General features: G+C 40.3%; 2 protein-coding genes across 6 annotated transcripts; one reads left to right on the top strand and one right to left on the bottom strand.

The window, feature by feature from the left end:
- The first annotated feature begins 249 nt into the window (after positions 1-249).
- On the top strand, positions 250-9338 carry RBM48 (RNA binding motif protein 48). 3 transcript variants are annotated; one of them, XM_004007713.6, is made up of 5 exons: positions 250-372; positions 899-1089; positions 2569-2714; positions 4017-4570; positions 6169-9338. In XM_004007713.6, the coding sequence occupies exons 1-5, from the start codon at positions 262-264 to the stop codon at positions 6253-6255; spliced, it is 1089 nt and encodes a 362-aa protein (XP_004007762.1). In that variant the 5' UTR covers positions 250-261; the 3' UTR covers positions 6256-9338. The 3 variants fall into 3 exon arrangements, with proteins under 3 accessions (XP_004007762.1, XP_060270435.1, XP_060270437.1); XM_060414452.1 differs by having other exon boundaries at positions 4017-9338; XM_060414454.1 differs by lacking the exons at positions 250-372; positions 899-1089 and adding an exon at positions 1096-1867 and having other exon boundaries at positions 4017-9338.
- On the bottom strand, positions 6848-24390 carry LOC101114349 (calaxin-like). Of its 3 annotated transcripts, none has more exons than XM_012176324.4 (6): positions 24264-24390; positions 16494-16649; positions 15177-15281; positions 12330-12481; positions 9923-10027; positions 6848-6941 (listed from the first exon to the last, which is right to left on the bottom strand). In XM_012176324.4, exons 1-6 carry the CDS (start codon positions 24316-24318, stop codon positions 6885-6887), a joined length of 630 nt encoding a protein of 209 aa, XP_012031714.3. In that variant the 5' UTR covers positions 24319-24390; the 3' UTR covers positions 6848-6884. The 3 variants fall into 3 exon arrangements, with proteins under 3 accessions (XP_012031714.3, XP_012031713.3, XP_027824246.2); XM_012176323.4 differs by having other exon boundaries at positions 6848-7242; XM_027968445.2 differs by lacking the exon at positions 16494-16649 and having other exon boundaries at positions 6848-7242.
- Between the last annotated feature and the right edge of the window lie 1174 nt (positions 24391-25564).

Consider the following 25564-nt stretch of genomic DNA (forward strand, 5'->3'; position numbering starts at 1 on the left):
CCCCAGGCCCCGCCCCTCGCGCCCGCCGCGCCTCGGGAGCTGGAGCGGCAGGCCAGCCCAGTCCGGCTCGCCGGGCCTCTCCGCCGCGCCGCTGGAGGGCGGCAGCTCGCTCGCCGCCTACTTGCTCACAGGAAACGATGGCCAACCCTGTGGCTCCTTCAGCCAATCTCGGCGCGCCTTGACCCATCCCTCTCTCTGATTGGGTAATCAGGAGGGCAACAGGCGGATGTTGTCGTCTCTGCGAGGGCCAAAGCCGGCAAGATGGCGTCCAGTGGAGGGCAAGTTGGGGGCGTATTCGATCACCACGTCCAAAGGGCTGTGTGTGACTCGAGAGCCAAGTATCGGGAGGGCCGACGGCCTCGCGCTGTGAAGGTAAAGTGATTTTGGTTTCATTCGTTGTCGTCGGTAGCTTTATGTAAGCTGTAGCTTCACACGCCCAGTTAATGTAAATAAAGTCTTGAAAGGCTGCGGTCACATCCATTTGCTGGAGATGAGTGTGAGGGACGCCGGTACCCAGGTAGCAGATACTCTCGCGGCCTCTTTAGTCAACTGTTGGAGCTCCGTGAAAACGGGGTATGTGTTTTAGTCGTATCTTCCGTGTTTACAGTAGTGAATATTTAACTCTTTCCTGTAACATTTACCGAGGCAGCTTCTGAAGACATGTCGATTGGAGGTAGTCTATTATGTGCTTTAGCTCGAAGCCCTCACATGTAGGGTGACTTATTGTTTCTACAAAGAGAAGGGCAGATTAAAAACAAAAACAAAAACACCTTTTCTGCAGACCTGAACAGAGTAGTTCTTGTTTTCAGGGTTTTTGTTTGTTTGTTTGTTTTGAATAGTAACAGGTTGTCCTAGGCTTGTTTGTGAAACACATTTAATGCGTGTGCATTTCTTTTAGGTCTATACAATCAATTTGGAGTCTTGGTACTTATTAATACAAGGAGTTCCTGCCGTGGGAGCAATGAAGGAATTAGTTGAGCGATTTGCTCTATATGGTGCAATTGAACAGTATAATGCTCTAGATGAATACCCAGCAGAAGACTTTACAGAAGTTTATCTTATTAAATTTCTCAATTTACAAAGCGCAAGGTAATATACAAGTCAGGCAGTGTCTCATTTCCTCTGTTCCCATTGCTATCATTTTGGCCTCCCTCATTCTTTCATGAATTACTCAGTAATCTAACATGGCTTTTTATTTTTCTCCAGTATTCTTAATGTAAGTGTTAGCTTTATCAAAAGTCTGTCCATTAGGTCATCCCCATGTGTAACCATTTTCTGTCTTGTAGTGTGGTAGATTAAAAACTGGGTTTGGACTAAGTTTTCAGGTTCCACTGCTTACTAACATGATGACCTTGGACAAGTTATTTAATCCCATTAAACCTGTTTTCCTGTCCTATAAAATGTGTAAGGATGAAATGAGATAATCCATGTAGAGGGCTTAGCAGATGCCTCCTGCTCAGAATGCGGTAAACAACATTAGCTGTTAGGTTTCTTGTTATGCACCTATATGAATTGACCCCATCTTTTTTTTTTTTTCTTCTGAATAGCATAAATCCTCTGCTGTAGTAAGGGAAATATGAAATGCCTCATCTTATATTCTTGTCACTAATTTGCTTCAAGACCCATCCCTTCCCTGGCTATTACAATTCACATTTTCTGTGCTACAAACAGTACTGGGGTATATGGGTCATATATTGTTCTCCAGTTGCTCTTATGTATAATCTCACTGCCCTAACCAACTTGCCAGCTCCTCATGGTTAGGGAAGTATATTTCCTTATTGTGTATTCATTCCATGAAGCTTTTGCATCTCCCACACCCCTTTTACAGTGTGACATGTGGATTTGAATCCTGGCTCCACAAACCAAGGTGAGCTTGGACAAATAATCTCCCCATGCCTCAGAGTCATCATAGGGATGTTGAGAAGTGTGATTTCAAGTGAAGCATTTAGGCCACTGCCTGGCACATGGTAAAATCTCAGTGAATATTTCTTACCATTTACCTTGGACACAGAAGTACTTAATTTCGTAGTAATTCCTGGCCAGTCATAGATGTTTAGTAAGTATACATTAAATGAATACTATCCTCTCCTTTTCTCATTTACTGTTATATATTTGTGTTTTCTCCATTATTAAATGTTTATAATTGTAATATTTTTATTAATTTCTTATCTTTGAACCCCATTATAGGAACACATTGTGCTAAAAAGGCTAAGCTGGGCATGAGCTAATTTTTGAGGGCCTTTTAACACAGAATCTCTATTTCATGACCACAGATTGTGTACCTCAGGCCAACCAGCTGAATCTTATGTTGGTTAAAGGGAGTCTGGATATGTTTGGAAAACTTAGCTTAAAACCTATGAAGACTCTTGGGAGAGGGGGAAAAAGGCTCTGAAAGAATATGCAGTGGATCAGTAGGGTCAATACCATTCACGTGCAGAGCATCGCAGCTCCGAAGCTATAGGATTTATGTATACAACAAAGTCTGGACTTTGCTTTTTAGATCAATGCATTGTATGCTGGTTAAGCTTTCACCCTAAGTAAACCATGGTATCGTGAATTTCTGCTTAGGATGGCCAAGAGAAAAATGGATGAGCAGAGTTTCTTTGGTGGCTTGCTTCATGTGTGCTATGCTCCAGAATTTGAAACAGTTGAAGAAACCAGAAAGAAATTACAAGAGAGGAATGCTTATGTAGCAAGAATGACTAAAAATAAAGGTATGTAAAGCCTACTACTAAACACCTCCAATGTGTCAGGCATTTTGCTGAGTTTACCCTCCTAGAGTTTTCCCAGTCTAGTGACTATAAGCTACGAAGTTTTTTCTTTACAGAATGTTATGTAATCTTGCCTGGGAAGGGATAGATGTTATTTCATGGAAGATTCCTGCAGGATGAGAATGGTGGCTGAGTTCTGAAGGGAAAGTAGACATTACCCAGAAAGGGAGAGGAACAGATGGAAAGATGGGCCAGAGGAATAAATGAGCGTCATGCATTTTAAGGAACTGTGAGTAATATAACCACAACACAGCAGCTGACATGTGAATCTGAGATAAAGGGGACAGTAAGTGAATCCTGAAAGGCCTGTGTCCATGCTGAGGAATTAAGGCTTTGACCAAAAGGCAGTGAGAAACAACTTCTGATGTGCAGACCAGTTTGCACTGCGAATCTAAAACTGAAAACAGTGGGAAAATTCCCCTTTCATCAACACCAGCTGGCCAGATGCCCCATGTTTCTAATAGAGTTGCCCTGGACACAAATTCCCAGTGCACAGAATGGAGTCACAGAATCTAGTTCATGGATTGTAGAACGAGAGGAGTCAGCACTGGACTATGATAGTGTGTGTGGTCTGAAATCTGAATAATTCTAGCGGCTCAAATTACCAGATTTTCACCCTTTGGTTAAAAAGACAAAGACAGTGTCTAAAAAGCCATTGACTATAATGAGTTTCTGACTGATTGGGTAAGGGGCACCTGGCAGTGTGAAGCGAGAAGTGGAAAACTTACCCGAAATTTTGGCAAGAGCTGTTGGGAGTCTTTGGTCATTCATAGGCCCTGAACTGTAATCTGGGTAAATGTGTAAATAACTGGTTCCAGGAAAACCTGTATGTGTGGCGAAAGAAATGATAAGATATGGACCCAGCATATTGTTTTCTTTAAAAACCACAAACACAAACTAAGCATAATACGTTCAAATAGTAAAAGTACTCTGAAGATATAAAGTTTTCTGTGTAATAACATGGAAAAACTCCCCAAGATGTAGAGTTAACTGGAAAGCAGATACAGAAAAGTGGGTATTATAGGAGAACTAGAGGGCTGAGTGGGAGGGGAAGAAGACTGGACAGATGACCTTTTTAGCTTTTAACCCATGTAAATACAGTACTTGTTCAAGAAGAAATTTTTTAGGGTAGCATTCATTAACATCTTAATGTTTCTTTTTAAAATTACTTGTTTCTATGTGATGAAAAGAGTAAATGAACCATTTCTGTTTCCCTTTCCCTGCCTTTTCAATTGTAACATACAGACCATTACATGACAAAGAAGCATAAAGATGCCAAAGATTTTAGAGGGGACTTCCATTCAAAGACATCTGGATTTCCTGCAGCCTCTCTGAACACATCTACTGGGAACTCAGATCTTTGTCTTCCTTATTCTCCTGAGTTGCCGTTGTGTTATTTCTCCCCAAAGTGTAAATGTTCATCAGGAGAATATGTAGACAGACCATCAAACTCCTCCCAGGATGGTAGAAACTCTGATGACACACTGGGGCACTGTGACCACTGTGACTCTCTGCAGAAAATGCAGATGAAAACTTTACAAAAGTCATTGGCCCGCCACGGCGCACAGAAGGCTCTCGCTCCTTCAGAGGCAGTTGACAGGTTTATGCCTAGGACAACACAACTGCAGGAGCGGAAAAGACGACGAGAAGATGACTGCAAACGTGAAACCCTTCTTGAAGCAGGCACAAGTAGTAACGAGGTTATGATTGGCCCCCAGTTACCAGACATTCCTAAAGTGGACATGCATGATGACTCCTTGAATACAACAGCGAATTTAATTCGGAATAAACTCAAAGAGGTAAGATCGTTTAAAAAAGAAACTTGTAAGAGACAGTTTGGTTATAAGGACTACCAGCTAAGTGGAGAATTATTTGTAGGAACTTCAGTATTGTCATTCTCTTTTTTTCCATTTTTAATTTTTAGATGTTTTCCTACAATTATATGTTGAAGTAACTGAAGTTGACTTACAGATATGTATTTGTTTTGATACCTTTAATCCTTTCTTTAAATATGTTTTATGTTACTCTAGGTAGAAAATATAAAAGCAGTAGTTTCAGTCAGATTAGTCTATGAGAATGGAGCCCAGGCCCTCCCTTTTTAAACAAAACTATCCCTCTTCAGATAGTTCTAATATGAGCCAATGTGGAGAACTACTGCACTGAGGGGAAATTATTATAATTTATTTCTCAAGTTCACAATTACAAATTTAAAAATTCAAATGCTTATTTTGCTTCTTTGATAATCATAGAAGAAGGTGAGATTTCTAAAGATTAGGCCTGAAGGTCTGCATTTTAATTCTAACTTCGTAAGACCTATTGATAGATGGTCCTCCTTAAGTAGTAGTTTTTTAATGTCATTTACATTATCATTTTCCATTTTCTAAGCACAAATAAAAGTTAACATTTGAGATAGCTTTTGAAAGATACCTGACTATGGGGCAAGCCTTTAGAAATCATTATCCGAAGGAGAAAGACCGTTCTCTTGTACTTGAACTCAGGTTCAGAAAGTGTTTTTCACATAGTGGTACATATATTTCACAAATGTGATTAAGAAAGGCTAAGGTAGATTATTTTATGTACCTTTTCTTAACATCAAAGTTAAATCCAGTTAAGGACAAGGAATTATTTTATACTAATAAAAACTGAGGGACGCAGTTTTTCTGCTTAAGCTTTTTTTTAATGCTTAAACTTCTAGAGCCTTGTTTTCGCTTGTGCTGGTGCCCAGCCTGCAGGTGCAGATAGACACAGACACACACATAGTTGTCTTAGCCAGAGTCGACTGTGTTTTCAAGAAAAAAGTTAGGTCCAAATCCTAGATTTAGAAAGTGTAGAAGAAAAAATACTAAATACAGTTATGTCAGATTCTAGTAATTTTCCATTTTAAGTGAAGACTGTTGTGTGTGCTTTAACTTACATTGTCTACTTTGTTCTGATGTATTTGGTTTCATTTTTCCCTGAGAAATTGAGGATTCTAGCATTTTTGTTTATTTCTCTACATTTTTCTTCCACCATCCTAGCTAGAGCCTCCTTGTCTCTGAATATATCAAACATTATCCGTGTTTCAAGTTACACAAAACCAGGGTATCTCTCTGTATTCATAAAATTAAAAGTGACTTAATAAAATAACAGATCTATAAAGGAATGTTAAAGTAGAGCATACATTTACTTTTCTCCCCTGAAAATTTTTCTTGGCTTTAAAAATCTCACTCCCATCGGTGTTTGGACAGAAGACTGCTCTGTGTCTGGATTGCAGGCTGCACCTTGAACGTGGACTGCCTGCCTTAAAGGTGGTGATGGCGAGGCTTAAACTCCCGGGTGTCCATCTTCCCTCTTCTAACAGTGTATTACTCTCCTGCTATAGAAGTTAAACTGTTGGTGGTTCTCTTTTTAAAACTAGGTAATTTCATCTGTGCCCAAGCCTCCAGAGGACAAAGTGGAAGATGTGCATAGAAGTCGTCCTTTAAAACAAAGGAGGAGGATATAAATCGCCTGCAGTAAATTAATATTTTTAAAGGACTATTTTTTATTTTTCGGCTGTCATTTGGATTCTTGAAGAGATTTTACTGCTGGTATTTTTTTTTTAATGCACTGTTATTCTTTGTAGTTTCATTCAAGCTACTTGTCTAATTTAGTTTCATCTTTTAAAATTATTTTATTGTGAACAAAGAACATGCCAGCCAATTATGTCCCTTTTAAAAAAATAAAACTTTCCCAGAGCCTACACTCCGTGACTTTGGTTACACCTTTTTGGCTGGAATTGGGCCCACTGCTCCTGACAGAAGAGTGTAGAATGTCAGGTGTTTAGGCTTTCTGTTCCTGTTCTTGAGGAAGCAGGAGAAAAGAGGACTGTGAATGGCTGATTCACAACATTTGCGCCAAGATCTCAGGTTGTTGGCTTAACTTAAACTAATTAATTAGTTTATTACTACTTACTATATCAATTGATGTTATGTGGATCCATACTTAATATTATAGAAATCATTCATTACAACATTATTTCTCATGTTGCAATCACTATATGTAAACCAACTGAAGCAAATATAGGTACTTAACAATATAAAGACAGGCAACCAGGATCTGTTTCTGATTTTAATAATTTTGGGTGAGTAACATTCAAAAACTAGAAGTCAGGGTGTGTTGGAATGCCAGGGCTTCAAAATCAAGACAACTCTGTAAAGCAAAAAAGTTAATAAACTGTTACAGCTGAAATGAGCAGCATATATGCTTTAGTTAACTTCAGAGATAATCTACTTCGTCTGAGGCACAAACAAATCAGTGTTTGTAAATGTTAGACGTTCACCACTGCTTCCCACATTTTTTTCCTGTCAGTGGGCCACATAATTGGAAGTCCAAGTATGTCCAGGCTGTTTCCCTTTTTTCTTATTTGCTGATAACAGTAACAGAAGAGGCCCATACCAGATGGTGTCTCTTTTTCTTCTCTCCCGAGCCTAAGGGTCTCTTGCCTAATGGACTGAATTTGAACATAAAGGTTAGAAAGTTTCACCTTCATTTATGACGTTACGTGAGCTTGCTAGGATGGCACTGCATTGTGGATGGTATTAAAAGAAGCTGCAGGCAAGGGGACTGGCCCTACTTCCTCGTGAGATAATTACATACAGTTGACCCTTGAACCGTGTGGGGTTAGGGTTGCTGACCCTCCACGCAAAAATCCACATGTAACTGTACAGTCTGCCTTCCGTATGTGCTGTTTTGTATCCTCAGATTCAACCAACAGTGGATCATATATGTATTTATTAATAGAAAAAAATTCCACATACAAGTGGACCCTCCCAGTTCAAACCTATATCGTTCAAGGGTTAACTGTACTTTCTGTGGCACTCTTCGTCAAAAAATATATTAGCGACTTCAGCATAGAATTAGAGCAAGTTGCTGTCTAGATCAGCTTTTCAGACTTTTAGGTGTTCTGAGTCTCTTCCTTGGGGTCTTATTAAAATGCAGATTCAGATGGTGGTGGCAAGGGCTGGTGGGTGATGGGACTGGGAAGTTGTTTAATGGGTATAGAGTTTCAATTTGCCGAGATGAGCAGAGTTCTGGAGATTGGTTGCAAAATAGCATCAATGTACTTATCACTATTGAACTGTATGCTTAACATTGCTATTGCTATGTCACTTCAGTCATGTCCGACTCTGTGTGACCCCATAGACGGCAGCCCACCAGGCTCCCCTGTCCCTGGGATCCTCCAGGCAAGAACACTGGAGTGGGTTGCCATTTCCTTCTCCAATGCATGAAAGTGAAAAGTGAAAGTGAAGTTGCTCAGTCATGTCCGACTTAGCGACCCCATGGACTGCGGCCTTCCAGGCTCCTCCATCCATGGGATTTTGCAGGCAAGAGTACTAGAGTGGGTTGCTTTTATGACAGGTGTATTTTATGTCAATTAAAAATTTTCTGATAGTCCTGAAGGGAGGAGCTGCTCTGTGGGTTCTGTGCCCCTGACCTTTTCTATGACTATGGAGGCCAGCAGTCCTCCCCATCCCTGGCCACAGACACAAGATGGACCATGACATGAGAGAAAATGAACCTTAATTGTGTCACACACTAAAGAAAAAAAAGGTTCTGATTCCGCTGGTTTGAGGAGGGGTCTGAGAATGCAGTTCTCACAAGTTTCTAAGTGGTACCAGTGGTCCACAGTCTTACTTGGAGTAGTAAGACTCTAGATAACTGGGCTATGGATGGACTCTAGGGGAGCAGCTGAAGAACCCTGGTGGTTCCATCTGAACCTAAGTACTTACTCCAGTCTGTTATTCTATACTGTTTAACCCATCAGTCCTCTTAAAAAGAAGTTTGCCTTTAACACATTGATTTTTAATACAGGTTTCCAGACAGTTAAAATGTGGGGATGAACTACAGCAGGACAAGCTGAGATGACTTAAGGATAGCTTGAAAGTGAAAGTGTTAGTTGCTCAGCTGTGTCTGACTTTGTGATGCCATGGATTGTACCCTGCCAAGCTGCTCTTTGCAGGAATTCTCCAGGCAAGAATACTGGAGTGGGTTGCCATTCCCTTCTCCAGGGGATCTTCCCAACCCAGGGATCAAACCCAGGTCACCTGCATTGCAGGCAGATTCTTTACTGTCTGAGCCACCAGCGAAAACCAAGGATAGCTTAACATTTCGGTGGATGAATCTGCATAAGGAGAGCTTAAAGTGAAAGTGAAGGTCACTTAGTTGTGTCCAACTCTTTGTGACCCCACGGACTATATAGTCCATGGAATTCTCCAGGCCAGAATACTGGAGTGGGTAGCCTTTCCCTTCTCCAGGGGATCTTCCCAACCCAGAGATCAAACCGGGATCTCCTGCATTGCAGGCGGATTCTTTACCAACTGAGCTATGCAGGATAGCTTAATGTTATGCAAATTCATCCACAAAATCACCCGTCTAAATTACTGCAGAGAATAAAAAGTTTCTTCCTGTGGCACGTGTTTGCAAAGCACAGTTGCTCAAAGGAAGAATAAGAAATAGTGAAGTCAATTATCAAGCCGGCTCTTCTGGCTCAGAAAACCTTTGTCAAATTAAATACTTTTTGAGCACAAATAAAATACTATAAAGTACTATGCATGTGTCTAAAATTTTTGAAAGTGTATTCTCATTGACAACAAATGAGAAAGAGATCAAATTTTCTCCTAGCAGTTGATGGGTTCTTGCTGAATCCACTCTGTATTTGCTGTTGTATCTCAAGCAAGCCAATATACCTTGGGTTTGGAGGGAGAAAATATTAACATCCAGAATATTAGGAATTGTGTATGGTTAAGGGATTGGGGGTAGGAGGAAGAGAGGACGACAGAGGATGAGATGGCTGGATGGCATCACCGACTCGATGGACGTGAGTTTGAGTGAACTCCGGGAGATGGTGATGGACAGGGAGGCCTGGCGTGCTGTGATTCATGGGGTCGCAAAGAGTCGGACATGACAGCGACTGAACTGAACTGAACTGAAGGTGGTTAAAAGCTGAGAGTCTTGAGTATAATTCCTTTGTCACTACCATCTTGGGTCCCAAATGCTGAGATGGGGCAGAGACCTTGCTTGCCTGAACTTCAGCAGTAGGTTGGAACCCTGTAGAGGTAAGTGTCTATCAAGTATTTCTTTTCAGATCCTTTGAAAATTTCCCCCAAACCAATTCGCTGCTGCCACTGTACCTTTGCATCCGGTAAACATGGTCCAAACACTTCCAACAAAAGTCTATCTTCTTTCACTGCTCTTTCAAAATCTGCAAAAGATATCCTGCCATCGTTGTCATAATCCTAGAGAGGAAGATGATTTCTTGGTAAATGACAGAGTAGTTAATTTTAATTCTGCATGGAAAATAACTAGAATAAAAGATTTTACCAATTCAAACAAGTTCACACTTACGTAGGCACTACCTGCACACGTCAAAAGATGCTTATTTATGGAGGCAACTTTGTTCCTTTTAATCTAATACCTGATATTATGAATAGAATGTCTCTCCACATCTCCCAAATTAGAGCTCTAACCACTGCAATGGGATCATATTTGAAGGTGGGGGCTATGGGAGGTAAGTTTGGTTTAGATGAGGTCACGAAGGTAGGGCCCCAACGTGCTATTAGTGTCCCTATGAGTAAAAAGAAGGCCAAAGCTCCCTCTCTGTGCCACGTGAGGACTCACTGAGAAGGCGGCTGTCAGCAAGGCAAGAAGAGCTCTCAGCCAGGAAGTGAGCCTGCTTGGCAGGTTCACTTTCATCTTGGGCTTCTCAGACTCCCCAAATTGTGAGAAATAAACTCCAGTTGTTTCATCTACCCAGAGTATGATACTTTGTCACAGCAGCCCCAGCGTTACCTTAGGCATGTAAAACCCTGTCCCTTGGGGGGCTTCCCTGGTGGGCCGGCAGCTAGCATCCCGCACACCACAACTAAGACCCGGTGAGGCCAGATAAGGAAATAATAATAATCAAAATCCTTAAAGGACTTCAACCCGAGTTGGGGAAATAAAACAGAAAATTAGAGGAAGCCTGTTATCATACTGCTACTTTTGTGATGAAAATAGTGCCAAAGATTCTTAATTTTGGTCTTGTTTCACAAAGCATCTCTTAAACTTGAGACAAGGATATAACGTAAAATGTGTAAAAGTGAAGTTGCTTAATAAGGAGCAGGCACTGAGAGAGCAAGAAGGACTAGGATCATGAGAAGAAGCTAGCAGACTTCCGCTAGGCCCTTAAGGATGGTTGGGGTGTAGATAGGTGGGGAGGAAAAGCAGAGGAATGGCTCAGCATGGATTATGACAGTAAGCCGGAATACAAGTCAGGAAGCAGGCAGGCCAGGCTGGGATGCAGTGTTCATGACAGGGACTATGGGAAGTTTACTAAATCACGTGCATAGATTATGAATAGTTTTAACTGCTTCATTCAATTTGGATTTGACTTGATAGGTCCTTATTTTTTCACTTCTGGGCATAACTAAATCAAGGTTGCTGGGGGGCTGTAATTAAAGAAAGGTTTGAATAATTTTCAGAAAAAGATTCACTCCATAACATTTTCTTTCCAAAAGAAGGGGGTGGGTGGACCTTGTGGTCCAGTGGTTAACGCTCCATGCTCCCAACGCAGGGAGCCCGGCCAGGTTCAGTCACCCTTCAGGGAACCAGATCCTGCACTCTGCAACTAAAGATCCTATGTGCTGCAGCTGAGACCCAGTGCAGCCAAGTAGGTAAAAAAAAAAAAACAAAAAAAAAACAACACACCTATTTTAAAAGAAGGCGTGGGTGTGGTACTGGGAAGGATACTGTCTCAAGAAGTCTGCCCTCCCACCTCTCAGTGGCTACTGAGCATTTCCAATGGAAGAGGACACCCTCTGGTCTGTTAGCTGAATCTGAGACTCCGCAGACCGTCTCATCGCTTACTTCCTGAACTCCAAACAGGTAGTGAGCTGGACCCTGGTGGGCTCAGTCTTAAACCATTGGTATCCAGTTTAGGGTCACAGGAAGAAAAAGAAATCACTACGGCCATAATCAAGAGGTGTTACTGGTTTCACTGAAAGATAAATTTTGCACCTCATTTTCCATCATGACCTTGTATAAACCTATCTGCCCTTCAGTTTTCTCACCTGCAAAATAGAGATAATATTTTCTACTTCATGCTGTTGTTTTGAAGATAAAACATGTTTAAATATTACACTTCTGTGAAGGGCCCAGCATGTAGCAAGCACTTTATACGGGTTACTTCATTATAATGAGTGTTGAGATGGATGAGAAAGCAAAGGTCATGAAGACAGACTACAGTGGCATTCAATCTTAAAAGAACTAAATCTATCACCCTCCTTCCCAGATAGGAGGATTTACTGATAGTGCAATAATAAATAAAAATAACACTCATTTAATGTAGTGCTTCATTTAATAACCCAGCCATCCCATAAATATTTATGAAGTAACCACTGTCAGCCAGGCACTGTTTTAGGCAATGGATAGAGCAGAGATCAAACAAGAACCCCTGCCCTCACGAAGGTTACATTCAGTACGTAGGGAAACAAATCATTACTTCAGCTTTCTCACATCCACTTGACTGGATATAGTGAATTACACCTTTTTTATTCTTACCATTTTCTTCAATGCTATATCTACCAACTCTCTTATTCCTTCATCAGCCTCTTCTTCAGGTGACTGTTGGTGCAGACTAGTCTTCAACATGTCATATATTCTCTCTCGAGAAATGTAACCGTCACCATTGAAATAGTAAACTTCGAAACAAACTTTTCAAGGCATAAGAAGTTAATAGATATGGATAAAAGCAGTTAAAATGTCATTAGTCTTCTCAGTTATTTCAGTATGTAATTAAAGAAGGATAGAAACAGTTTATACAATCTACAGTCTAGACTCAGTGGACTCAGTAGACATGAATTTGAGCAAATCCTGGGAGAAAGTGGAGGACAGAGGAGCCTGGCGTGCTGCAGTCCCTGGGGTCACAAAGAGCCAGACATGACTTAGTGACTGAACAACAACATTCTACACAGTGGAGAATTTTATAAATCTTTCAACAAGACTAAATATCCTTTGTGAGATATACACACACACACACATATGTGAATAGTCTTTCTTTTCATATATACACATATAAATATGTATGTGTATCTTACTGCTATAATTTCCTTCTTACACAGAGTAAAAAAGCCAGTGCATACACATTACTATATCACTGACAAAAAACATTTTTCAATCTATTTGGGTAGTGAGTCTGTCGTCTCCTTGGAGACTGCCCATTTCACTATCCAGAATGATCCATCTCTCCCTGGAGAACGATTTCCATGATTTCCACTGCACCATGGAAGCACTACTACAGTTAATCATACCTTCATCCCTCAAAGGACCTTATTCAGGTCCTGGGAATATAGCAGAGAAGTAGTCAGTAATCTACTTGAGTTAGTCATCTGATTAAATGTTTTTGGAAAGAAAGGAAGGGAGGGGGAGGGGAGAGAGGGACAGAGACAAGGAAAGAAAGAAGAGCAAGATAGGAAGAAAAGAAGGGAGGGAGGGAGGGAGGAAGAAAAAAAACCATGTATTAAATTCCAGAGTATCAGGTTAGCTCTTTTGTTGCATTTTTCTAATATATAGCATATATGAGCTTGTGACACAACCCTACTAGAAATAGTATTTTCCCCAAATTAACATGTCTTGAAATATATAATACATGAAGTATTTCTAGGCAGTGGGATTAGAAAAGGAAAGAAACACTGATAGTGTGGTGCTATTCATTGTACCCTGGTTCCCTGCTGGCTCAGTGGTAAAGAATCCACCTGCCAGTGCAGGGGACGTGGGTTTGATCCCTGGGTCGGGAAGATCCTGGAGAAGAAAATGGCAACCCATTCCAGTATTCTTGCCTGGGAAATCCCATGGACAGAGAGCATAACAGGCAACAGTCCATGGGGTGGCAAATGAGTTGGACATGACTTAAAGACTAAACAACAGCAATTCATCATGTCTGGCTGCACTTCGTCACAAACCCTTTCACAAGAATTTACATTCACGAAACTTCACTTTTCATTTCTCAGTGAGGCTTCTGTATAAGAACACTGCAATTATAAGGAACAAGTGACTACTACTATACTTAATGGTATCCTGTGAAAATTAGACTGGAGAAAAGTGGGGGGAAACACATGTAAGTAAAAAAAGAAATTATACAATGTTGTACGTCAATTGGAGAAGGCACTGGAAACCCACTCCAGTACTCTTGCCTGGAGAGTCCATGGGGTCGCAGAGTCGGACACGACTGAGCGACTTCACTCTCACTTTTCACTTTCATGCACTGGAGAAGGAAATGGCAGCCCACTCCAGTGTTCTTCCCTGGAGAATCCCAGGGACGGGGGAGCCTGGTGGGCTGCCATCTATGAAGTCGCACAGAGTCGGACATGATTAAAGCGACTTAGCAGCAGCAACAGTATGTCAATTATACTTCAAATTTTTAAGTATTAAGGAAAAAAAAAACACCTCCCCCAAATAAAAGAGAAACAAAAGTCATAAATGTCAAATACAGTTGATGAGTCTTTAAAATGTTACTATCATTTTAAAAACATGTATTTAACTTAGAGATTTTCTTTTGAACATCTCAAATCCAGAATCAAGTGGCAGAAGGGATAAAAATTTGCTTACATACTTAGAACTCTGCAGTTTTTCCTAAGTAATTTGACATTTGTTCCCTTGAACACTGTTGTTTAAAATTGTTCCTATTCTCTTTCTAGGTTTCACACCCCAAATCCTGGCACAGGAGGTGTCAAACATAGAAAACATGCATCACTTCAGGGGTACAGGTGAGGTGAGCCAGAGCTAGCGCTATGAAATTGTGAACTGCGAGATTTTCGTCTCTGGAATTCCTAACGATGCTTTTCTGTAGGAAGCTCCCTTTATAATACTTCCTTCCTTTGGGGTCTCACTGCCTCAGTCTTATTCCCTCTCTTTATTTACCTGCACTTCTTCTAACAATAGTTTTGATGTCTGACAGTTGCGTGCTCTACCTTGTTTTGTGTTAAGCCCTCATACTTTCTCAGAGGAAAAGATAAGCAATAGTCCCACTGTGAACTACTGTGGCTGCCCATATTCAAGGCCCGTTTCCTGCTGAGCCCAGACACAGCCCCAGAGATCTCAGCCTTGCCTATGACCATAGCTGGCACCCGTCCTGACCTGTAGCTGCTGTTACCTGCCCAGGCCTTGAGCCAAAGAGCCATCCTTGGTGGTATCCGATTGTTACAGAACTAGTGAAGTAAGAGTCCTGGTTCTAGGGACTCTCCTATAAAATAGGTTGCTCATTTCATCGGCCTTTTTTTTCCCAACTCTCATGAACTACTTTTGCAGGAGTGCTATAGAGAATAACATTGAATTTATATTAAAAAAATAATTTATGGATTAATTAAATATAAAATTGACTATATGTTAATATTTATATAGAAATCTTACACTTCAGCTTTTCTTCAAAAGTCCCTCGAAGAAACACTGATAGTCCTTTAACCCACTCTTTCACATTTATGTAGTTATCATTGTCTTTGTCAAATGCAAAAAATACTGAAAGAAAAAGAATGTGTTAGTGTATTGTAATTTATAGCTATTATTCAAGAGTAGTATGAATAGAAAAAAAAAAGTATTTCCTCCTAAAAAGAGGGGGACAAAAGGTTTTGGCACAATCTTTCTTGAAAGAATCAAAAATAACTGGAAGTATATTTCCCACAGATTTTTACAGAAAGAAGCCATTCTCCTCCCCATGGTTAATGATGAGCATCACTTGTGATGTTTTGTATGGCTATTTTGAGGAAAAAAGACCAACAATGTAGATAATCAATGTGGTAATTTTTACTACTCTGAAAAGAGTGGTAAAATCCTGTTCTAAAGAATTTGTATTATACCTAAAGACCAATTAGTAAAATAATACATTATTTTAAAAATTACCAATGAAATCTTGGTATTATCCTATAGAAAATAAAATATTATTTACTCTTTTGGGGGTAATGGAAACATTAATTATTTTGACTATGGACTTCCCAGGTGGCTCAGTGGTAAAGAACCCGCCAAGCAGTAGATGCAAGAGATGAGAGTTCAGTCCCTGGGTTAGGAAGATCCCCTGGAGAAGGAAATGGCAACCCACTCCAGTATTCTTGCCTGGAAAATTTCATGGACAGAGGAGCCTGGTGGGCTACAGTCCATGGGGGTTGCAAAGAGTCGGATATAACTGAGCGCCACCACATGACATGATATTGTCTTCATGGTGTATACACACATCAAGACTTAAAGTTTGTTACTGAAACTGACTGGATCACGTTATATAATTTCCTATTTTAAATATAAAATTATTTAACTTTTTTCAATACAATGAGTAATTTTCTTATTGTGCTGAAGAAGTCAACATGTCTTTACATATTTTACATGTCTACAGCATAGGAATCCAAAGACAACGGAAACCACAAACTTATCTTTAAAAAAAAATACTGCCAGCTTATTTAGTTCATTACTGGTTCTTTCTCAAAGTACTACAGCTATGAGACAACTTGAGTGAGTTTATAATAAAATCCATCCTCATGATCAAATCAAATGTACTGTTCTAAATCAGTAGCACTACCAGAATTATATTTATAGTTTTTACATTAAAAAATTTCAGTCTTTGGTGAAAACTGAATATATGTGTGTATATATATATATGTGTGTGTGTGTGTACACACACACACACACACACACACCCCTGCCATGTCACCTTGGCCCATTTCAGTCTCCATGACCCCTTACCCCTATTCATTAGCACATCATCAGTCATTCCGAATATGCTGTGCAGGATCACTCGAAATGTGTTACGATCTAGTCCAGCGTTAGCAAGTTTCATATCACCTCTTCCCACCACGTTGTGAAAAATTCTTATGAGACACTCTATTTCACTCTTTTTGACTGTAAAATGAAAATACAAATAAATACAACTTAGATTTAACCTTTGAGTTCTCCAACCCAATTAAATATATTTTATTAATTAGCTATTTTGTTTCTCTGATGCACTAGTGGTTTAAAAACTGTGACATGGACTTGTTACTTAAGAGCTCACACAATCAAGATAGATGCCACTCAGATGTCTCATTAAGACAGTATGTAAATGTTAAATGATGTCATATAACACTCCCCACTATCGACATGTGAAGAGAAATCTGTATGAGAAAGGGTTGTGCTATTTTAGAGTAGACTTTGAACTGGGCCCTGAAGGATGCAGAGCATTTACCCAGAAAGGAATGTATTCAGGGTGGTAAAGAAGTGGAGAACTCCAGGAAGAGGGAACAACATGAGTCAAGTAAAGAACTGAGATTGACGTTGAATTGTGTTTTGTTGGGAGCACAGCAAGTTGGAAAGAAGTGAAAAACAAGACTGAAGAGGACAGGCTTTTGACAGAGAGCCTTGAATGCCTGGTCAGAAGATCAACGTTTATTTTACTGGAGCAGGTATCATCTTTGGAGCCTCTGTATGAAAATCATCCACCTCTCATTGCTTGTCAAAGGCCTTGCCCCAGACCTACTAAGTCACAGTTACTAACAGTGGGTCCAGGAGCTACCTTTGAAACAAAAGCTCAGCTAATTCTATGCTGTAAGGGTTGAGAAGTGGTTTAAGAAAACCCACCTGTCAAAGTTGTATTGAAGGGGAAAACTGGAAGCCTAGAAGCCTGGCTTGGAACAATAAGCTTTGGTTAGGACCACAGAAATGACGTCAGAAAGCAGGTAGGGAGCCTGATATGCTGTTTAAGAAGCACATAGGTGACTCTAATGCACTGTCCGAACTGAGAACTAAGTGATTAGGCTTTGTGGGTTGGGGGTACTGGACTTAAGTATCTGGGTTCCACTTCCATTTCTTATCCTACATAGCTGACTTAACACAATTCAACTTCTTTATGCCTGAGTCCCCACCTGTAAAATTTGAGTATTATTCTAGATGATCTCTGAGATTCCCTCAGTTTCTAAAAGTCTGATTCTATGAATTAAAGATAATTTGAGAGAACTAAGAGTTAGGAGGGAAGCTGGTTACTAGTTCCATTTCTCTCTTCCTTCTTCTCCCTCCCTCTTTTGGGGAGGGTGGAGGAAGAAATATTTTTAGATTTTGTCTTTGAGATGATTTCAAGTTACCCAACAGAAACCAATGAGAACTGACAGCAAACATGCAGTTTACATTAGGGTTTCTAACATGGTCAGAATGACTTAACTCTCAGGGAAAAGGTTGATGAATCTATAGAATAAACAATTAAGATACCTAATATTTATGAACTGAATTAGATTCTCAGGCTTCATACATAGCCCCAAAATTTGACATAAAGGTCATTTTTATCCATCTAATAAACATTTATTAAGGGCTTCCCATGAACCTAGGCAATGAATACACCATCATTTCTGCCCTTAATTTATAACACTTTGGTCAAGAGACAAAGAAGTGAAATAAAAGTGTTACAAACACTATGATTAAAGTGTTTGGTAGTGACCCAAAGAAAGGAATCATTAAGTGGGGAAAGGCAGTAAGTGAATAAAACGGGGCTCCAGGAAAAGGTGTCACTTGAGCTAAAGCAGTCACAGGAGTAAGCATTTACGAGGAGGCAGTTTGAAGGCAGGGTGGCATATTCTCAGAGCTACAGACGGTTTGGTGCAGCTAGGTGGCAGAACTGTTTGACTTTACAGAGGGGCTTATTGAAAAATTTTGGCTGGCAAATTAACAGGATCAGATTTGCATTTAAGGAGGATCACTTTGTCAGTGGAGTCTTGAAACTGCCTTATGAATGGTCAATTCAGATGTGACAGGTTATACTTTCCCAGATAATTTTAAATTCTGTCCCACTCATGTGCTCTTCTTACAATGAGACTTCTGATACTTCTCCCTTAGAAAGATGGGGTTTGTGTCTCCTTCAACTAAAACTAGGGGGATTTTTTGACCACCATTTCAACTAAGAGTACAGTGGAAATAAAGCAATGTGCCTTTTCAAGACTTGGTCACAGAAGGGGCTGCAGGTGCTCTGAGGACAAAAAACGTCTTTTTTCCCCTTCTTTTATGGAATATGAGGAGAAACACAGCTCAGGTGTGTGGACACCCCGTATGGCACACACATTACATGAACGTTTGCCTGAAACTAGCCCTGCTCAACTCTGAAGGAGAATTCACGTGTGAGTGTTACAGCGATGCAAAACGGATATCTGAAGAGAGTGAGTCAGGAGTCAGGAACTGCTCTGTATCAAATACAAGTTATCCAGCCAAATAATCAAGGATTTTAAACACAGTCTGCAGCAAGTAGTAACTTCCTCTGAGTTTTATCTATGCAGCTCATTTCATTATATCTAAAGACCTTATACGTGTGGTCAAAGAACTGCTGTAAATGATACTTGAGAAACTGTGGGCAATGAGAATGGTGTTCATAAACTAGAGATTGACCCATTATTCACTACACTTCTTAGTTTGGAATAGTTGTATTTTATGTAAGAGATGCGGCCAGAATAAGATTCCCATAAACTCTTCACTGTTTCTTCCTGCTGACATCTTGCACAACCATGGGGCATTTGTCAAAACTAATACACTGACATTGGCACATTATTAACTAAATTATAGATTTCACCCATTTTCCCACCAGTTTCTTTTTTTTTTTTTACATTCTAGGATCCCATGCGGGATCCATTTGGCTCTCATGTCTCCTCCAATCCTGCAGGTTTTCAGTCTTAGTCCTTTTCATAACCTTGACAGTTTTTATTTTGCAGAATGTTTCTCAACTTAGGTTTGCCTAATGCTTTCCTCGTACTTAAAGTGTGGTTGTGTTTTGGGGAAGAAGACTAGAGGGTGAAGCGCTGCTCTTGTCACCTATCAGATACATGACGCTAACATGAGGCATCCCTGCCGCTGAGCAGGATCACCCGGCTAAGTCAGCTGACAGTTTCTCCACTGAGTCTACTTCCCCTTTCTCTACTCTTTAGAAGCCAGACTCTCATGATAAAGGTTTAATTAAACCCCACTTCACAGGGCAGGGGTATTTATACTATTAAATTCTTCAAAGAAAGATTTGTCTCTTTTCCTTTTTTTAAATCATTTACATCAGTATGAAGTCACATATGTTTACTTTAGGCCAATACTATGTCACTTATCAACAATCTTGCTGCCCAAGTTGTTTCAGCTTCGGTCGCTGGGAGCTTTCCAGTTGGCTCTTCTCTTTCACATGCCCTCACCCCTTTGCAACACTTCCTTGCTTTCTGGCACTACTCGCCAGTCCCATCTTGTATTATCCGTGTGGAATAACAGGCAGGGAAAAAAAAATTGGTCTTTCCCCTTGGTTTCTGGCACAGAGCTCCTAAATCCCTTAGCATTTCCTTGTTGACAGGAATGTCTTTTGTTCTAATGAGGTGACTGTTGGTTCTTCCTAGGTGGGAGCTTGTCACCAGAAAAACCAAGTCGTTTAAAAGCGTGGAAATTTTAGTTCCACCTCCATCCCTTCTCCAGAGGAGGGCTGGAAATCGAGTTAATGATCTATCATGGCTGTGTAATAAAACCTCCATAAAATCACCCAAAAGTGGGGCTTGGGGGAGCTTCTGGGTTGGTGAACACACAAAGGTGTCCAGAGAAAGCCTGGAAACTCCACACCCCTTACCACATACCTTGCTCTGTGTATCTTTTCCGTCCAGCTACTCAATTATATCCTTTCATAATACATTGGTAATCTGGAGAGTAAGCTGCATCCTGAATTCTCTGAGGTGCTCTAGCAGATTAACTGAACAAAGGAGGGGGTCACGATTTGTAGCCAGTTGGTCAGAAGCACAGCTAATAACCTGGAGTTGTGATTGGCATCTGGTGGGGTACCGTCTTGTAGGACTGAACTCTTAACCTGTAGAATCTGATGCTCCCCAGGTAGTGTTAAATTATAGGGACACTCAGCTAATATCACAGAGAACCGTTTGTTGGGAAAAACCTCCACACGGTTGGGAGACCACAAGTATGAGTATGGTAGTGGTGCCAGAGTAAAGCCTGTTCAGCAGACACAGCTAGGAAGTATGCACCACAAACCTACATATGCACACACATTGGCTCATGTTATATATCACAAATACAGAAAAAGCCACATATTGGACTAGTGGGCCCTTAGGTCGTCCTGGTCTAAGTCTTAAAAAAGATGATCAATTGTATTAAAAACTCCTGAGTGCTCAGAAAAGACAGGCTCAGGAGTTTACAAAGTCAAACCATACTGCATTTAACTATTTCCTCCATCTGGTAGGAGTGGATCAGGGAAATTTAGTTCACTAAATACTTGGGATTTTAGCAAAATCTCTTACCCTTCTTTTAATATCTATTCAGTAACCAGCAGAGCCTAGGACAACGGTAATCTCTCAATACATGTTTGCTAAATAAATGATAATCAATCACTTGTAAATTGGAGAAGTTAAGGAATATGCTGGATGAGAGTCAAGATTCAGAGTAGGTCTGAGATGCCAAAAATCAGATGAATGAAACCACATGACACTACTAAAAATAATTTAAAAATTCTTCACTTATCTTTAAAAAAGTCTGCTAATGTACGTAAAGTATAAAAATGACAATCTGTGTGAAAAAGACTGGGTCAATTCCCAACTCACTGTCAAACTGGGATTGACATTAAGCTACAGAATTGAAGCCTGAAGTGGAAAAGACAATTCAGATCAGGACGCTCAAACTTTATAGTGTCTAAGAATACATGACGTGAACAATCTGGAGGCTTGGCACCACTGACAAGAGATTTTTTAAAAATACACCAAGGGTGGTACTCAGGGATCTACATTTTCAATATTAACCTTTAGGTTATGCTGATGGGGGAGCTACTCCTACCATACTACACAAATAAGAGGTCACGGCCACTGTGAACCACAGAATGTGTGGGCCCAATGCAAAATGAGAATGCAGGTCCAGTGGTTAAGACTCTGTGCACCCAATGCACGGGGCCCTCGTTAGGTCCCTGGTCAGGGAACTAGATCCTGCATGCTGCAAGGAAGAGCGAAGACCCAGCACGCCACAACTAAGACCTGGCACAGCCAAATAAATAAGTAAATACAAGAAAGAATTAAAAAAAAAAATTATTTAAGTCAGTGTTAGCAGAGCCTTAAACTTAGCATGGGGTCCTATGAGAACACACAGGTTACACACCCATGAAGCCATTTACTATATACCATGAGATAATTATCTGCCTCCCCCATCAGATTAAAGGGCCATTATTTGGAAAACGGAATAATTTCTTTGCATGACTCTAGAGCAGCAATGTCTACAACTTTCTGAGATGATGGAAATGTTCTATATCTGTGCTGTTCAATTTGGTAGCCACAAACCAATTGTTGCTATTAAACCCCCAAAAGTGGCTCTTGTGACCAAAACTGGATTTTAAGTTCTACATATTTTATTTAAATAGCTACATGAAGCTAGTAGTTACTAAAATGAACAATTAGCTCTAGAGAGCAGTATAAATGAAGACAGAAGTCATATTAGCTCTAGAAAACAAGAGTCTAGATCTGTTGGGGGGGAAAAAAAAAAGCAAACAGGTGTTTGGCAAGGTAGTGAATTTCCTTTGTGAGGTCACTGGAGATGACCAGCTGACGATCTGAGCACGGAGTCACACAATGGTAGCAGCTTGACTGGATGGCCACGTGGCACTTGAGGAACCTAGCAAATTATGAAGGCTCCCTCCTAAGAGGCTCTAAAGCAAAGCCCAGGAAAAATCGCTTCAACTTTCTGTCACACAGTTAGAACACCAAGAGAAATACAGACAGTCCCTTCTTGAGATGGCCAAAGCAGCAATAGCTTATTAGTCCTTCCCACCCCTACCCATCATCAACCAAATTCTAGTCATGAGAGCACACTGTCTATCCTGGTCTCAACTGGAAGGACTTCAAGAACGAGAACTGATTTCCACAACTTTTCACTGTGCCCTTACTATGGTACAACAGGGTACAGAATGACCATTAGGCACTATAATGCTGATTAATTTGAAAAAATAAAGATTATCTGAGTGTACATCAGACTAGCTCAGCCCCCACAAAAAGTCCACTGACCGGGTAACTTTACACAAACAACTTAATCTAAGATGCAGTTTCCTCACCTAAGAACATGGATAACGTCACCTACCTCAATGGGTCTGTTTCAAGAAAAGATGATGGACCTAAACCATTTTTCAGTATCTTGCCAATGAAGAGCTCAACAAACATCAGCTGTTAATAATCTGGTTATCCTGGTCACTAGCTGTTCAAGTATTTAGGGTCTGAACTGTTAACAGTAACTTAAGAATTATCAAGTGTCAAAACTTTGGAATAAGGAAGGACTGCAACTTCTTTTTTTCTAAACAGCTTTATCTTCTTTGTAGAAGACTATATGGGATATAGGTCTCAATTTTTTTTTTCTCATTAAGTTTTACATGCTCGTATCTACTGACTATTTCAGAGAATTGCTTTCAAATATTAGTAACAATGATTTTAAACACATATGGGTAGCAGACAACACTAAAAACAATTTCATCAGGAAGGGAAGAGAAGTCAGATTTCCAAAGTAAACATAATTCCCTTTTGAGTGCTCTAAAACTCAGGCGATCAGCAGCAGGCATGTCTTATTACATTCAACACTGGGTAAATCTGCTGAATGGATTTTTAGGGTAGCAGGACAACTACTGGTGGACCGACGTCTATGGGGTCGTGCAGAGTCAGACACGACCGCAGTGACTTAGCAGCAGGTCAACAGGAGTGAAACAGGACCCAGGAGTGCTTGAGGAGCTCAGATCATTTAAAATCCAACCAAGAAAAGAGAAAACTGAACTATATCCACAATGAGACGCTCAGACAAGGCAGCGGCCATCCTGCCAAGGTCACACAAGGGAAAATGAAGCGCCCAATAAGGAGGCCACACAGCTGGCTGAAATGAAAGTGCTTCCTCAAAGTCTAGAAACAAATTCTTAGAAATCAGTCAGGATTGCTTGTGATCAGGCTTCACAAACAAAAATTCACAAGATTACTTTTTAAAATCTGGCAGGGCAAGGAATTCTAAAAAAAAAAAAATCTATTAGTTTTAATAAACACTTGCCATGTGCAAAAGCAACAAGATATTTAACATCTAAAACACCTTATGTGTCTCTATCAATCTTGTGAAGTTCAGCAGTCATTTGCTGCTGTGGCTTTTGCGCCAGAGAACTCAGGGACGTTGTCACAGTAAACCTTTATACTTTGAAATCTCTTATTAAAGTTCAGACTATAATAAAATCAGAACTCCGTAGGCACGTTATCCTTTAGCATTTACACTGTCATGTAAATTCTCAAGCTAGTCTTCCCACATATGTACTGTATTTTAGGACACCTGATGACTGAAATATTTTCCGTGTAAGTCCAGGGATTATCATTCACTTACTACCTGTATTTTTAAAATGACCAAAATATTAGATAGAAAATAGAAGAACTCTACTTTGGGGTTATAAAGCACTTGTTCATGGCCAACTACCCAATGTTTTTATTTGACTTAAGATGTTCAGGCAGTGCTGGGTATCTGGTCACTACTTACAGTTGACACTCTTACTGATGGATTCCACCAGTCTCTTCAGAACCTTCTGGTCCATGTCAAGTGTGGCTTCAAAACAATGAAGACTTCTCAGACAGCCTACTTCCAAGCCGGGGCGTCCTGAGTTGCCACTGATTCCACAACTCGCCACTCCACACCAACAGAGTGTGACCATGGCAACATCCCAGCAACCAAACACAGAAGGTTCTCAAGTAACTGGAAACTAGGCAATAATGGCAGTGACTTCAGTAATATTATTTGTGATCTGAAATGTTACAGCCCATCCAATTTTGATTTTGGTGGTTCAACACCACTTAAAATGGTATCTAAGAGTATTGCCATTTACATTTCCTGAGAACAAATTCTACAGTTGAAAATGTTTATGGATGAACACATAATAACAATAAAGACCTTAGCTTTAAGTAGAAATAAAATAACTTCCTAGGCTATAAAGAGCTCCTTCAAAGGTTATATATAACCTCCTCTGAAAACTCTAACCAAGTACCTTCTCATGATAAGCAAACAGAGGCCTCAATCTGAGAACTTTAGAGAAACATAAAATCCTCACAGTTACCCCTCCAACTTATCTGACTGACTGGTGGAGAAAAATAGTATGATCATGTCAAAGCTGGCCAAGATGGTAACCGTTCTCATGTCTACTATTGAATCCTGGTATAAAGAACAAATATCTCCTTGTGTATGTCTGCTGGTCTTCACTGTGGTAAGGCAAGCGAGAAAAGTACTAACATGACTTTCAGAATCTACAACAATGTATTCTTACTAAATTTTAAATAACATATAAAAACAAATTAGGCAAATACAACTGGGAAAAAACAAAACTCCCAAAACTTTTCTTAAGGAAATGCCAAATGTTCTTTGATTTTAACTTGAAAACTGGCAAGTTTTAATAACTGTTCTTAGTGGCTAGTCAATTGTTCGCCATGAAATTAGAAGAAAATCAGGCTCTTAACACATCTTGACTGGAGGAATATGAATCCATACTCTGGATAAAGTAAATTCAGAATAATCTGAGTGAAGTTGCTCAGTCATGTCCCAGTCTTTGCGACCCCATGGACTGTAGCTTACCAGGTTTCTCTGCCCATGGGATTCTCCAGGCAAGAATACTGGAGTGGGTTACCATTTCCTTCTCCAGGGGATCTTCCCGACCCAGGGATCGAACCTGGGTCTCCCACATTGGAGGCAGATGCTTTAACCTCTGAGCCACCAGGGAAGCCCGAATAATCTGAGGGTATTTTAAACACCTAAATATACTAAGGGCAACCAAAGGAATTCAAAACAATCAG

This window comes from Ovis aries, chromosome 4 (assembly GCF_016772045.2).
Source record: "Ovis aries strain OAR_USU_Benz2616 breed Rambouillet chromosome 4, ARS-UI_Ramb_v3.0, whole genome shotgun sequence".
Taxonomy (NCBI): domain Eukaryota; kingdom Metazoa; phylum Chordata; class Mammalia; order Artiodactyla; family Bovidae; genus Ovis; species Ovis aries.